A 13,610-nucleotide genomic window follows, 5' to 3' on the forward strand; every position below is an offset into this window, starting at 1 on the left:
CATACATTTGCTGGCAGGAATGTAAAATGGTACAATTGCTTCGAAAACAGTTTGGCGGTCTCTTAAACGTAAACCACACACCTATCACGTGACCCAAACATTCTGCTCCTGGCTATTTCCCCAAAAGAAGTGAAAACACAGGGCCACACGAAGAATTGTTCACAATGTTCAGAGAAGCTTTTCTCATACTAGCCATGCATGTTATCCATTCAACAGCTGAATGGATAAACAAGTGTTATATCCACGCAGTGGAATTCAGCTCACAAAAAGGAACCCCCCCACTGACACCTGCAACCACACATATACTGACATATCTCAATGTGCTGAGGGGAAGAAACCACACCAGAAAAGTCCATACTACATAATTTGATTTATATGAAACTCTAGAAAGACAAATCTGATGTAGATAGGGAGGAGAGCTGTAGTTTCCTGGGACCAGGGTCAGGAGGGGCTGGGACTGACCGTGAAAGAACACACAGGAAACTTTTGGGACGATGGAAAAATTCTCTATGTTTCTTGTGGTAGTGGCCACACAGGTGTACACACTTCCCAAAACTCAGCAAATGGAAACCTTAAATGGGTACATTTTAAAATATGTAAATCATACCTCAAAAAAGCTCACTTTTTAAAAAGGACCCCATCGAGAGGAAGCAAAACAGGACCCCAGACTTGGATGAGTAATTTGCAATGCACATATCTGGGGGCAACCTGAGCCAACCCGCAGGAGCTCTCGAGAGCTGACTGTGACCTCTCCCCGGCTCGGTGTTCAGTGACGTCACCTTGGTAGCTATGGTGAAAGTGTTTACACCATGAAAACTGGCAAACACAACAAATCAGGGCTGGTTTGTTTTTGTTTTACAGGCAGCCAGTTATTAAACATTTACCAGCACATCACTACACATATATACAACAAATAACTCATACTCAAAATATATAATAAATTTCTACAAATCAATAAGATACAAAAATCTCAATTAAAAGTAAAAGCAAATGACATGAACAGAAACCTCACAAGAAAAGATATCCAGATGTTGAATGAGTAGCTTTACTCATCAGGGAATGCAAATTAATACAATGATATGGTATCACTATGTGCTTTCCAAAATGGATAAAATTTTAAAAGACTGAGAACACCTCATTTTATAAAGGACATAGAGTGGTTGGAATTCATAAAGTTGGCTAGTAGGAATATAAGCTTCTTTAGAAAGTTGTTGGGCAAGATATGCTAAACTAAATGTATGGCTAAGATATGACCCAGCAATTCCACTGTTGGATGTACACTGAAAAGAAATTAGTAAATATATTCACCAAAAACAAAATGTACAAGAATTTTTATAGCAGCATTAATATTAACCAAAATCTGGAAATAATCTAAATCTGTGTCATTGGGAAAGAGACTGGACAAATAATGTGTGGTATGCTTTGATGCAATGATGTACAGTACAGCAAAAAAGAATGAACTATGATGCATGTAGCAACATGGGTGCTTATCACAGACATTTTGTTGAGCAAATGGAGCCATCAACAAAAGAGTAGTTGGAATAGGCAGAACTAATCAATGGAGAGAGAAGGAAGAATAGCCACGACTCCTGGAGCAGTGGGGGGGGGGGGGGGGGTGCTGGGTTAACTGAGAAACAGCACGAGAGAACATTTAGAATTCTGGAAATGTTCTATTTCTCCAACTAAATATTCTAAGGGGAAACTTTTCCAATCCAGGAGACTATACCCAGCTAAACTATCAACTTGGTATAGGGCACAATAAAGGCATTTTCAGTTATGCTAAAATTTATCTCCTATGCATCCATTTTCAGAAAGCTACTGGAGAATGTACTCCACCAAAATAAGGGCATAAACCCAGAAAGAAAACAACACGGCATTCAGGAAATAAGAGATCCATGATAGGAGAGAGATGGAGGGAAATCCAAAGATAATAGTGAAGGGAGATCCCTGGATGACACCTGTGCCTCAGGCTGAGGGAATGACCAACAAAGGCTGGACCATAAATAAAGAGGGCTCTAGGAGAATGTTTCTAAAAAATAAATGAAGCTGACAGATTACCTGATATGTTTGAACATCTTGAGCAGAGCTTGGGGATGAATTAGTCAGAGAGCTTGGGGATAATCTAATGATAGCTACACAGAAAAATAAGCAAACAAACAAAAGAAGCAATTGTTAACTCTAAGAAAAACACAAGCAAAGACAAAACATGTACAAGTAAGGAAATTAACTCTGGTTCCACTACACAGACTATGAACAACACTCACTCAGTTAAAAGAGTACAGACTTTGAACACTGATATAACCAAATATTGGGGTAGGAAGGAGGAACTTCTCATGGGGCTGGTGGAAAACAAGAGAAAGCGCTTTCTTCCACAACAGGAAATTAGATCACACCTGAAACTGAAAACTCAAGAAATAACAGAATATACACGATTTGGTAATTGTGCGATACATAGGAGAACTAAGAACAGCATCTGAGATGGACATTGGGAGTCGTGTGCACAGAGGAGAGCCGTGGACACCCCACCAGGTTTGCAGACAGAGCAGGCGAGATGGGGCACCCCTTCAGGTCAAGACACCCGTTGTTCAGTGGAAGAGGGTCAGGAACACGGGTGCAGCATCTGCAGGTACAAAACATCCTGGGACTAGAATTCATCCCAAAGATACACAAGCAAAGAGATGGAAAGAGGAGCCAAGGTTTTACAGACACACCCAAGTCAGGAGCCATTCGCCAACAGAAACGCTGCATCTCAGCACTTGTTTTCAGGACACAAACGCACCTCCAGTGATCAGCCCACCAGACACACTCAGAAGTCTTGGGGACTAGATTACGAACACCTCTCAGCAAATAACACACTCTGAGCAACAACAAGGAAAGGGAAGGCTTGTCGAGATCAGGTGAGGCCCTGCACCCCAGGGAGGGAGATAAAAGCACCAATGCCCAGAGCACTTCACTCACTCCCCACTACTCACCCTCCACCCGCTCACCTCCCAGCACAGAAGCCCAACATGGCCGACACCTGCTGCTCCAGGACTTACGTTATTGCCGCCTCCACTCTGTCCGTCTGCTCCAGCGACCTGAACTGTGGCAGCCGGGTCTGCTCACCCAGTGCTTGCCCCGGCTCCTCCTGGCTGGTGGACAATGGCCAGGAGAGCTGCTGCGAGCCCCCGTGCTGTACCTCCAGCTGCTGCGAGCCCCCATGCTGCTGCGTGCCTGTCTCCTGCACCCCCGTCTGCTGCAAGCCCGTGTGCTGTGTCTCTGTCTGCTCTGGGGCCTCCCCCTGCTCAGACTCCTCATGCTGCCAGCAGTCTAGCTGCCAGCCCTCCTGCTGTGCCTCCTCCCCCTGCCAGCAGGCCTGCTGCATTCCTGTCTCCTGCACACCCGTCTGCTGCAAGCCAGTGTGCTGTGTGCCCATCTGCTCTGGGGCCTCCCCCTACTCAGACACCTCGTGCTGCCAGCAGTCTAGCTGCCAGCCCTCCCTCTGCGCCTCCTCCCCCTGCCAGCAGGCCTGCTGCGTGCCCGTCTGCCGCACACTCATTTGCTCCAAGGCCACCCTCTGCCCAGCCCCCTCGTGCTGCCAGCCCAGCCCCTGCCCCCCGTCCTGCTGCAAACCCTCCTCCTGCGTGTCCCTCATCTGCCGCCCCGTGGGCAGGCCCGCCTGCTGTGTGCCGGTCCCCTCCTGCTGCAGCCCTGCCTCCTGCCAGCCCAGCTGCTGCCGCCCGGCCTCCTGCGTGTCCTTGCTCTGTCGCCCCGCGTGCTCCCACGTGGCCCGCTGCGGCACCACCCCAGCCCAGAAAACCTGCTGCTGACCGGGCACATCCCCTGGGCTAGCCAGGCTCCAGGGATCCTCCTCCCCTCCAGCCCCTGGAAGCCCCTGATCTCCCAGCCTCCTTGGCCCACCCCACCCAGGTGTCTCTCAGCACAGAGGAAAGACCAGCCCCGCCTGCCCCAGTCCAGCCCAGGTGTGGGGCCTAAAATGCTCATGGAGCTCCTCTCCTGACCTTGATCCATGGGCACCCTGGCCACTCTACACTGTGCTTCTTTGCTCCAAGCCACCTCCCTCCTCTGGTCAGGGCTGGGCCCTTCCTGACCCTGGTCGTGCACCGAGCAATGTCCCTCTTAACCTCTGAGCACCAATAAAAATTCTGCTCCCCTCACTGGCCCTTTGTGCTGACTGTGCACACACCTGGGGTGAGAGGGGGCCGTAGTGAGGCCTGGGTTCCTCAGACTCTCTCTATAGCACCAACTCGGGGTGCCTGGGGGCTCTATCACGTGACACCTGGAGTCTCATGTCTACCTCATGGCATCATTCTGCTGTCTGGCCATTGTCCCAGGTCCTGTGGGGTTCCAGAAGCTCTGCTCTTGGGCAGGTCCAATGGGCACCACCTGGGCTCTGACCAGAGGCCCCTCAACTCACTGTGGGTAGAAGCAGCTCCTTCCTGGGGGACATCCTGGACCGCAGTTGAGCTGAGAGATGGGGACGAGGAAGACTTTGGCAGTCCCTGGCCCAGCGCCCACACAGCGCTCTCCGATGGCTGGGCATCCTGGGCTCCCACACACAGACAGAGGCCCTGGGTTGCCCCGTACTCCAGGACTGTGCCAGCTGCTGGGATGCAGCAGACAGAGAACAAGATGCAGCCTGACTTCCACCTGCTGGGCTAGGTTGATGGAGAGCAGGTGGGAAAGGGGAGATCTCGAGCGGGGATGGTGGAGAAAGCCCAGGACAGTGATAGAAGGTATCCAGAACATGGGCCAAGCTGTAGCTAGGTGCAGTTTCACACACAACTGAGTGCGTCTGAGAATAGACTCCGAGAACTGGAACTGTAGGGCAAAGGGCACAGACACTGGTGATGTGAACATCTGTGTGGCACACAAGAGGCTCTGGATTTTTATTTCTTAATAACAGCATAGACTTGCAACATAGGGGCTCACATTTTTCTATCTTTGCCAATTTGACGAGGAAAAATATCTCATGGTGGTTTCTTTTGCCCAGGAGCATAGCATCCCAAATCATGGACAGAGCATTACTGATTTATGCAGAACCAAGTAGATGGGCATTTCAAGTTTCTCTAGTTTTGATTATGACAAACACCACTGTGAGGGTCCTCACCATATACTTGTGTGCACAAGTGTACGTTTTCACGGTGCCTCAATTCCTAGAGTTGGGATTTCCAGGTCGGAGTGTTTGCTGATTTTAAATTCTGGGAGATACTGACAGATGCCCTCAAAAGGAGTTTTCAAAATAGTGCCTGCTCAGGGCTAATCTTTCTTAAGCAAAAAAAGAGGAGAATTGGCAATGGATGTTAACTCAGGGAGAATCTTCCTCAGCAAACAAAAAGAAAAAAAATTGTGCCTGCTAAGAGTGATGTGTGAAAAGATAAGGAATAGGGAACTCTAAGGGCCCACCCCCCATAGAAACACTGAGAAACTAGCAACGCCATCAGAATCAACTTTATCTGAACTCTGGAAAAGGATCAAAGGTTTACAACAACCAAGGGAATGCTTCATGAAGAAAAAAGGCCATTGAAGCAGAAGGAAGAGCTTTGTGCCATTATGGTGACCTTACCCCTTTCCTGTCCCCAGCAGCCTGGGTCCCAGTGAGGTCCTGGTGCTGGAGGGAGCAGTGTGGACCCTGTTCTGAAAGAAGTGTGGCTGTCTGTTTAACCTCCCTGGTGGCTTCTTCAAGGACCCACATAAAGGGCTTGCCTTTACTTCTCCTAACTCAGAACTCTCCAAAGGTGGGGAAGCAGCTATGTGGAGAATGTTTGTCAAATGGGTCAGTCACTGTGCCTGGGAAAGGCACAAGTTACAGCAAACAGAAGACACCCCAAAAAGTCTAGGATGAAAGGCAGGCAAGTGAGATGCTTTGAGGAATAGGGCTTTCAAAACTTCCACAGATTCCTAGAAGTCTAAGTGTCCCCATAGATACACACGAGGGGGTACACACTCAGAAAGAACCTGAGAAGGCCCTCGGTGCTCACCTCTGGCTGTGTTTCCAGGTCTGAGCAAGCAGGAAATAAAGGTGAAGGCAGAGTTGTAAACTGCACAGCTGAGGGTGGAAGGTGGGCCCCAACACACAAACAGAGCCCAGCTACAAGGACTGGGAAAGATATATTCTGGCCCAAGGTGTTTAAGAAACTCTCTGTTGAATCACCATCTGCCACTAAGCTAATGGAACAGTGACCACACATGACAAAGAGTGCAGTCATCATAAAGAGAGTTCAGAAAAGTCACTACGCAAAAACACAACTACAAACCACAAACAGTCAGCAACAGCAAGCTCTAGAGGGAGGAGAATCTGATAGCCAAGGTTATCACATTATAGTATTCAAAATATCAAGTTTTCAACAAAAATTATGAGGCACACAAAGAAGAAAGAAAGTATAGCCTATTCACAGGGAAAAAAGCAATTAATAGAAAATTATCCCTGAAGAAGCCAGACATTGAACTTATTAGACAAAGCCTATAAATCAACTCTCTTAATATACTCTAGGAGTTCAAGGAAACTGTGAACAAAGAACTAAGAGAAACTAAGAGACTGATGTCTCACCAAAGAGAGATTATCAATAAAAAGAAATATCGGGGCTGGCCCCATGGCCGAGCGGTTAAGTTCATGCACTGCACTTCGGCTGCCCAGGGTTTCGTCGGTTTGGATCCTGGGCATGGACCTAGCACTGCTCATCAGGCCATGCTGAGGTGGCGTTCCACATAGCAGAACTAGAAGGACCTGTAACTAGAATACACAACTATGTCCTGGGGGCGCTTTGGGGAGAAGAGGAAGAACAACAAAAAAAGAAAGATTGGCAACAGATGTTAGCTCAGGTGCCAATCTTAAAAAAAGAAAAGAAACTCATGTTTAAAAAAAAAGGAGAGAGAGAAATATCAAAAGGAACCAAATAGAAATTCTGGAGTTGAAGCACACAATAACTGAAAGGAAAACTCCACTAGAGGGGCTCAGTAGCACATTTGAGCAGGCAGGAGAAAGAATTAGTGAACTTGAAGTTAGGTCGCCTGATACACTCCAGTCTGAGGAGTGGTTGGAAAAAAAAGAGTGAGGATAAATGAACAGAGCATAAGAGACCTGTGGGACCACATCAAGCATACCAACATACACGGAAGAGGAGTCCCAGAAAAAGGAGAGAGAGAAGAGAGCTGAAAATTTCACATCCAAATATCTCAATGAACTCCAAGTAGAATAAACTCAAAGAAATTCACACTGAGACACGTTCAATCAAATTATCCAAACGTGAAGACAGAGAGAGAATCTTAAATGCCGCAGAAGAGAAGATTAACAGCCAATTTCTCATCAGACACCATGAGGTTGCAAGGCAGTGGGATGACATGTTTAAAGTGCTGGAAGAAAAAACTGTCAAGAAAGAAGTTTATATCCAGCAAAAGTACCCTTCAAAAATGAAGGAGAAATTAAGACATTTCCAGGGAAATATGAGTTGAAAGAGTTCATTGCAGTAGACCTGCCCAATGAGGAATGATCATTCAGGCTGAAATAAAAGGGCACTAAGGAGCAACCTGAAGCCACATGAAAACACCACAAGTCAAGGTGTCGGCTTTGGTAGTGTGTATGTTTGTAAGGATTTTCCCATTACATCTAGGTTATCTATCTTTTTGGTGTACAGTTGTTCAAAATACTCTCAAATAATCCTTAATTTGAACAGTGATGTCCCCATTTTTATTTCTGAGTTTAGTAATTTTTGAGCCTGCTCTCTTAGTCTTGCTCTTTTCAAAGAACCAACTTTTGGTTTCCTTGATTCTATTGTTTTTCCAATCGCTATTTCATTAACCTACGCTCTAATCTTTATTTCCTCCCTCCTGCTAGCTTTGGGTTTAGTCTGCTCTTCTTCTCTAGTTCCTTAACATATAAAGTTAGGTTATTGATTTGAAATCTTTCTTCTTTTTTAATGCAAGTGTTGACAGCTATACATTTCCTTCAGAGCACTGAATTTGCTGTGCCCCATAAGTATTGGTTTGCTGTGTTTTCATTTTCATTCATCTGAAATGATTTTCTAATTTCCTTTGAGATTTCTTCTTTGATCCATTGGTTGTTTAAGGACATGTTGTTGAATTTCCATATATTTGCAAATTTTCCAGTTTTCCTTGTTAATGATTTCTAGTTTCCTTTCATTGTGGTCAGAGAAGACACTTTGTGTGATTTCAATCTTTTAAAATTTATTGAGATTTATTTTGTGGCCTAACATGTGGTCTAATCTGGAGAATATCCCATGTGCACTTGAGAAAATGTGTATTTTGCTGTTGTTGAGTTGAACGTTGTGTGTATGTCCAGCTGGTTTATAGTGTTCTTCAAGTCCTCCATTTCATTATTCATCTAAATGTAGGTGTTCTTTTGTTTTATTTTTTATTAATGGAAATGATTTACTGAAGTTCCCAACTATTACTATGGAACTACAACTGTCTATTTCTGTCTTCAACTCTGCCTATTTTTTCTTCATATACTTTGGAGGTCAGTTGATAGGTGCATATATGTTTAAAATTATCATATCTTCTTGATATATTGACCCTTTCATCAATATTTAATGTCCTTATTTGTCTCTTACAATTTTTTGCCTCAAAGTCTGTTTCGTCTGATGTTATTATAGTCACCTAGCTCTCTTTTGGTTACTATATCCATGAAATACCTTTTCCCATCCTTTTACTTTCTATCTATTTGTATATTTTGATCTAAAGTGAGTGAACTGACTCAAGAATAAATACAAAAACTGACCAGACTTAAAACAAGTAACAAGATGACATCAGTCATCAAAAACCTCCCCAAAAAGAAAAGCCCAGGACCAGATGGCTTCAATGACGAATTCTACTAAACATTTAGAGAACAATTAACACCAATCTTCTCAAACTCTTCCAAAAAACTGAAGATGAGGAACATTTTCTAACTCATGCTATGAAGTCAGCATTCCCCTGATATCAATGTCAGACAAGGTAAACAAATGAAAAACTATAGACCAATGCTCCTTATAGATAAAGATTTTAAAAATCCTCAACAAAATACAATCAAACGAAATGCAGCAGCATAGCAAAAGGATTTTCCACCACAACCAAGTGGGATGTCTCCCAAGAAAGCAAGTGAGATTCAATACATGAAAACTAATCAGTATAATGCACCACAGTAATAGAACGAAGAGGGGAAGTCCTGTGATCACCTCAATTGATGCAGAAAAAAGCCAACACTCATTCATGATAAAAACACTCAATAAACTTTAAATAGAGGGAACTTCCTCAACATACTAGAGGGCATCATGAAAATCCCACAGCTAACGTCATGCTCAATGGTGAGAGACTGAAAGCTCTCCCACTAAGATCAGGAACAAGACAAAGGTGACCACTTTCATCACTTGTATTCAACATTGTACTGGAAGTTCTAGACAGAGCAGCTGGGCAAGAAAAAGAAATAAAAGACATCCAACTTAACAAGGAAGAAATAAACTTAGTACAAAGCTACAGTAATCGAAGCAGTGGCACTGGCATAAGGATACACATACAGATCAATGGAATTAAACTGAGAGTCCAGAAACAAACCCATGCATCGATGGTCAACTGATTTTTAACAAGAGAGTCAAGACCATTCAATGGGGAAAGAATAGTCTCTTCAACAAATGGTTCTGGGACAACTGGATCTCCACATGCAAAAGAATGAAGCTGAACCTTATCTCACACCATATACAAGAATTAACTCAAAATGGATCAAGTACCTAAAAACAAGAGCCAAAGCTATAAAACTCTTGAAGAAGCCTGCATGCCCTTAGACTTGGCAATGGTTTATTCTATATGACACCAAAAGCACAAGAAACAAAAGAAACTACAGATAAACTGGACTTCATCAAAATTATCAAAGTGTATCAAAGGACACTATCAAGAGAGTAAAAAGACAGCTCATAGAATGGGAGAAAATATGTGCAAATCATAATTCTGTAAGGGTTTTGTATTCAGAATACATAAAGAACTCCTACAATCAATACGAAAAGACAAACAAGCCAATTAAAAATGGATGAAGCACTTTGATAGACATTTCTCCAAAGAAGATAAGCAAATGGCCAACACGCACATGAAAGGAAGCCCACTATCATTGGTCATTGGGGAAATGCAAATCAAAGGCACAATGAGACACCACGTCACACCCAATAGGGTGGTTAGAATTTAAAAAATAAATAAATAAATAACAAATGTCAGCAAGCACGTGGAGAAATAGAAACCCTGATACACTGCTGCTAGGAATGTAAAATGGTGCCACTGCTGTGGAAAACAATCTGGCAGGTCCTCACAAGTTAAACACAGAGTTACCAATTGAGCCAGCAATTCAGCTCCTAGGTAGATACCCCAAGAGAATCAAACAGAAGTGTTCAAGCAAAAACTTGAACAAAAACTGTCATAGCAGCATTATTTACATTAGCCAGAAGGTGGAAATAACCCAAATGTCCATCAACTGCTGATTGGATGAATAAAATGTGGTACATGAATACGGTGGAATAGTATTCAGCCGTAAAAAGGAATGAAGCACTGATACACGCTACAATGTATCTGGAAATATGGAAAACATCATGCTAAGTGAAAACAGTCCGAGACAAAGGCCACATATTGTATGATTCCTTTCATATGAAATATGCAGAATAGGCAAATCCATAGAGACAGAAACCAGGGCAGTGATTGACAGGAGCTGGAGAGGGGCTACTTAACAGCATAGGATTTCCTTTTGGAGTGATGAGAATGTTCTGGAACTAGGTAGTGCTCATGGTTGCACAATATTGTGATTGTACTAAATGCCACTAAATTGTACAATTTAAAATGGATAAAAAGGCAAATTTTATATTAAGTGTTATCACAATTTTAAAAAATCATGGCTGCTAAAGGATCCTAAGAGTGAGGCCCCCATGCCCAATCGCCCTAAGATCCTAAATCTTGGGTGATTGTACAGGTGGGACATTTATGTTGTAATCTGAGAAATTTAATTGTTAATGAGATCAACTAGCATTTCATACGCTTCTTGGAAATTTGAGTGTTTTGAATTTCATATTGAATACCTTGTATCTCACCCTGTTTTAGTTGTAAGAACTGTTTAATTTTCATATGACCTTTCATCCATCATGCACACCACTATTTTCTGACAGTTCAATAGTCCCAATTTATGTACCAAAGAGATTCCCTTTGGGTTTCATTTGAAAGCACGTTGATGATGGATTGTCCTCCAGCTTCTCCACACCAGCCTCGTGCCCTGCCTCCTCCTCCAGATTAAATCCCGCCCTGACCCTCGGTCCCCGACCCCAGACCTGCCTCCCTCAGGACAACTGACCATGGGCTCTGGGGATGAGATTTAGGACCCCAAGGTCAGTCCCTGAATCTGATCCTCCTAAGAACAAGGGAGCGCAGGCCTTGCTAGAATGTTCCATCTCCTTCTTAAGGAGTGGAGGCCCTCTCCAGTCCTTGGGCCGCATCCTCCTCGCTGCCCTGGGCCGACATAGGGACCATCAAGTTCACAGAGCCCGCCCAGGAAGGGCCGTCCTCACACTGTCTTGTCCCCAAAACAGGCACCTCGGCCACTTGTCCCCCAGTCACAGGTCTGGCCTGCCAGCCCAGATCGGAGCCTGCACACAGAGCCTGGACCACACAGAGTGCGTCCCCATGGGCCCAAAGCCACTGTCACCAGGCGTCCTGACATATGACCCGCCCTGTGGAAGCTGGAGGGTCAGCCACAAGGAGGCTGCTCCTTCCGGCAGGTGTCCCTGCAGGGCAGACTCAGGACTGGGACAGCAGCCCTGACCAGCATGGTGCCAGTTTTACGAGCTGAGGAAGGACATTTCATGACAGTGGACCGGCCATAATGAAGGCCCTCACAGTGCAAAACACCAACAAGGAAGGGAGGGTATGCGGCCTCCTGCTGGGACAACACACACCCCAGAGGGGTATAAAAGCCACAGCCCCTGGCACCATGCACACTCACACACACACACACTCACACACACACTCCACCCTCCTCCAGCCCCACCGCCCCACCATGGCCGCCTCCACCCTGTCCGTCTGCTCCAGCGACCTCAGCTATGGCAGCCGGGTCTGCCAGCCCGGTGCCTGGGACTCCTGCCCCGACTCCTCCTGGTGGGTGGACGACGGCCCAGAGAGCTGCTGCGAGCCCCCCTGCTGCGCCCCCAGCTGCTGCGTCCCGGCCCCCTGCCTGACCCTCATCTGCACCAGCTGTGTGTGCAGCCCCTGCCAGGCAGCCTGCACCAGCTCCTGCACGCCCTCGTGCTGCCAGCAGTCTAGCTGCCGGCCCTCCTGCTGCACCTCCTCCCCCTGCCAGCAGGCCTGCTGCGTGCCCGTCTGCTGCACCCCCGTCTGCTTCAAGCCCGTGTGCTGTGTGCCCGTCTGCTCTGGGGCCTCCCCCTGCTCAGACTCCTCGTGCTGCCAGCAGTCTAGCTGCCAGCCCTCCTGCTGCACCTCCTCCCCCTGCCAGCAGGCCTGCTGCGTGCCCATCTCCTGCACACCCGTCTGCTCCAAGGCCACCCCCTGCCCAGCCCCCTCGTGCTGCCAGCCCAGCCCCTGCCCCCCGTCCTGCTGCAAACCCTCCTCCTGCGTGTCCCTCATCTGCCGCCCCGTGTGTAGACCCGCCTGCTGCGTGCCAGTCCCCTCCTGCTGTGGCCCTGCCTCCTGCCAGCCCAGCTGCTGCCGCCCGGCCTCCTGCGTGTCCCTGCTCTGCCACCCCGCGTGCTCCCGCGCAGCCCGCTGCAGCCCCACCCCAGCCCAGAAGTCCTGCTGCTGAGCGGCTCCGGCTCCTGCCTCTCGAGCTGCTGTCTCTGCTCCTGAGCACAGGTCCCTCCCAGGAGCCCGACCCTCGGATGCCAAGACCTCTCTCTCCCCATCGCAGACACATAGTAGCTGCCCGGGGATTTGCTCACCCAGCCGCCCTTTCTGAGAAGAGATGACCCGCAGATCCCTCAAGGCAGGGACCTGGGGGACCTGGGAGCCTCCCGTGCAGATTGGTTGCCGGCACTTGGCGTGACAAACGTCCATGGCTATAATCAATACAACGTCTGTGTCAGGAAATCTGGCCCTCTGTCTCTTCTTTCCTCCTACTGAGCGCCTCCCCCCGCCCCACCGGCCGCCACATCCCACGTGGGCAGCGGGTCCCCGTCTGGTAGAACCAGACAGTGAAGACGTGGTCTCAAACCTGGGTTCAAACAGCTGAGGGACGCCGAGAGCTGAGAGCGGACGCATCTGCCTGCTTGGTCCCCTGCCCCGCCCCGTGGCCCCCTCCTGCCATGCGGAGCCCTCCAAGGCTGGCCCCCGAGGCAGGCGTGGGTGCAGGAGGCTTGGACCCCGAGGGGCCTTGGGCCTCCTGTGCACACCGTCCCCTTGCCGGTGCAGTGTGCAGCTGAGTGGGGAGCAGCAGAAACCCCGTGTGGTCGGGGATCCTGCTGACGCCCCTTGGAGAGAGGGGCTCACAGAGAGGAGGAGCACCTGCATGCTGGTGCTGCACAGGGCCTGAGGCCGACCCCTGCATGCTCTGAAGCATCCGGAAGTTCCTATGGGCCCCAAGAGGGGCATAGGTGTCAGTTCCCACATCACTCATTCTACTCAAGGTTTCAAGGCCT

The 13,610-nt window shown here is 47.5% G+C and overlaps 3 protein-coding genes across 5 annotated transcripts in view; 2 read left to right on the forward strand and 1 right to left on the reverse strand.

The window, feature by feature from the left end:
- TSPEAR (thrombospondin type laminin G domain and EAR repeats) overlaps window positions 1-13,610 on the reverse strand; it is a 172,012-nt gene that overhangs the window by 84,424 nt on the left and 73,978 nt on the right. The window lies entirely within an intron of this gene.
- LOC102149577 (keratin-associated protein 10-8) lies at window positions 2,939-4,157 on the forward strand. Its single transcript, XM_005606213.4, has one exon. It carries the CDS (start codon window positions 3,009-3,011, stop codon window positions 3,807-3,809), a length of 801 nt encoding a protein of 266 aa, XP_005606270.1. The 5' UTR covers window positions 2,939-3,008; the 3' UTR covers window positions 3,810-4,157.
- Window positions 11,964-13,062, forward strand: LOC100056557 (keratin-associated protein 10-12). Its single transcript, XM_001490250.5, has one exon. It carries the CDS (start codon window positions 12,020-12,022, stop codon window positions 12,776-12,778), a length of 759 nt encoding a protein of 252 aa, XP_001490300.4. The 5' UTR covers window positions 11,964-12,019; the 3' UTR covers window positions 12,779-13,062.

Source organism: Equus caballus, chromosome 26 (genome assembly GCF_041296265.1).
Source record: "Equus caballus isolate H_3958 breed thoroughbred chromosome 26, TB-T2T, whole genome shotgun sequence".
Lineage (NCBI taxonomy): Eukaryota > Metazoa > Chordata > Mammalia > Perissodactyla > Equidae > Equus > Equus caballus.

Coding starts and splice junctions, on each gene's coding strand:
- LOC102149577 (XM_005606213.4), top strand. CDS start 3,009: ATGGCCGACACCTGCTGCTCCAGGACTTACGTTATTGCCGCCTCCACT.
- LOC100056557 (XM_001490250.5), top strand. CDS start 12,020: ATGGCCGCCTCCACCCTGTCCGTCTGCTCCAGCGACCTCAGCTATGGC.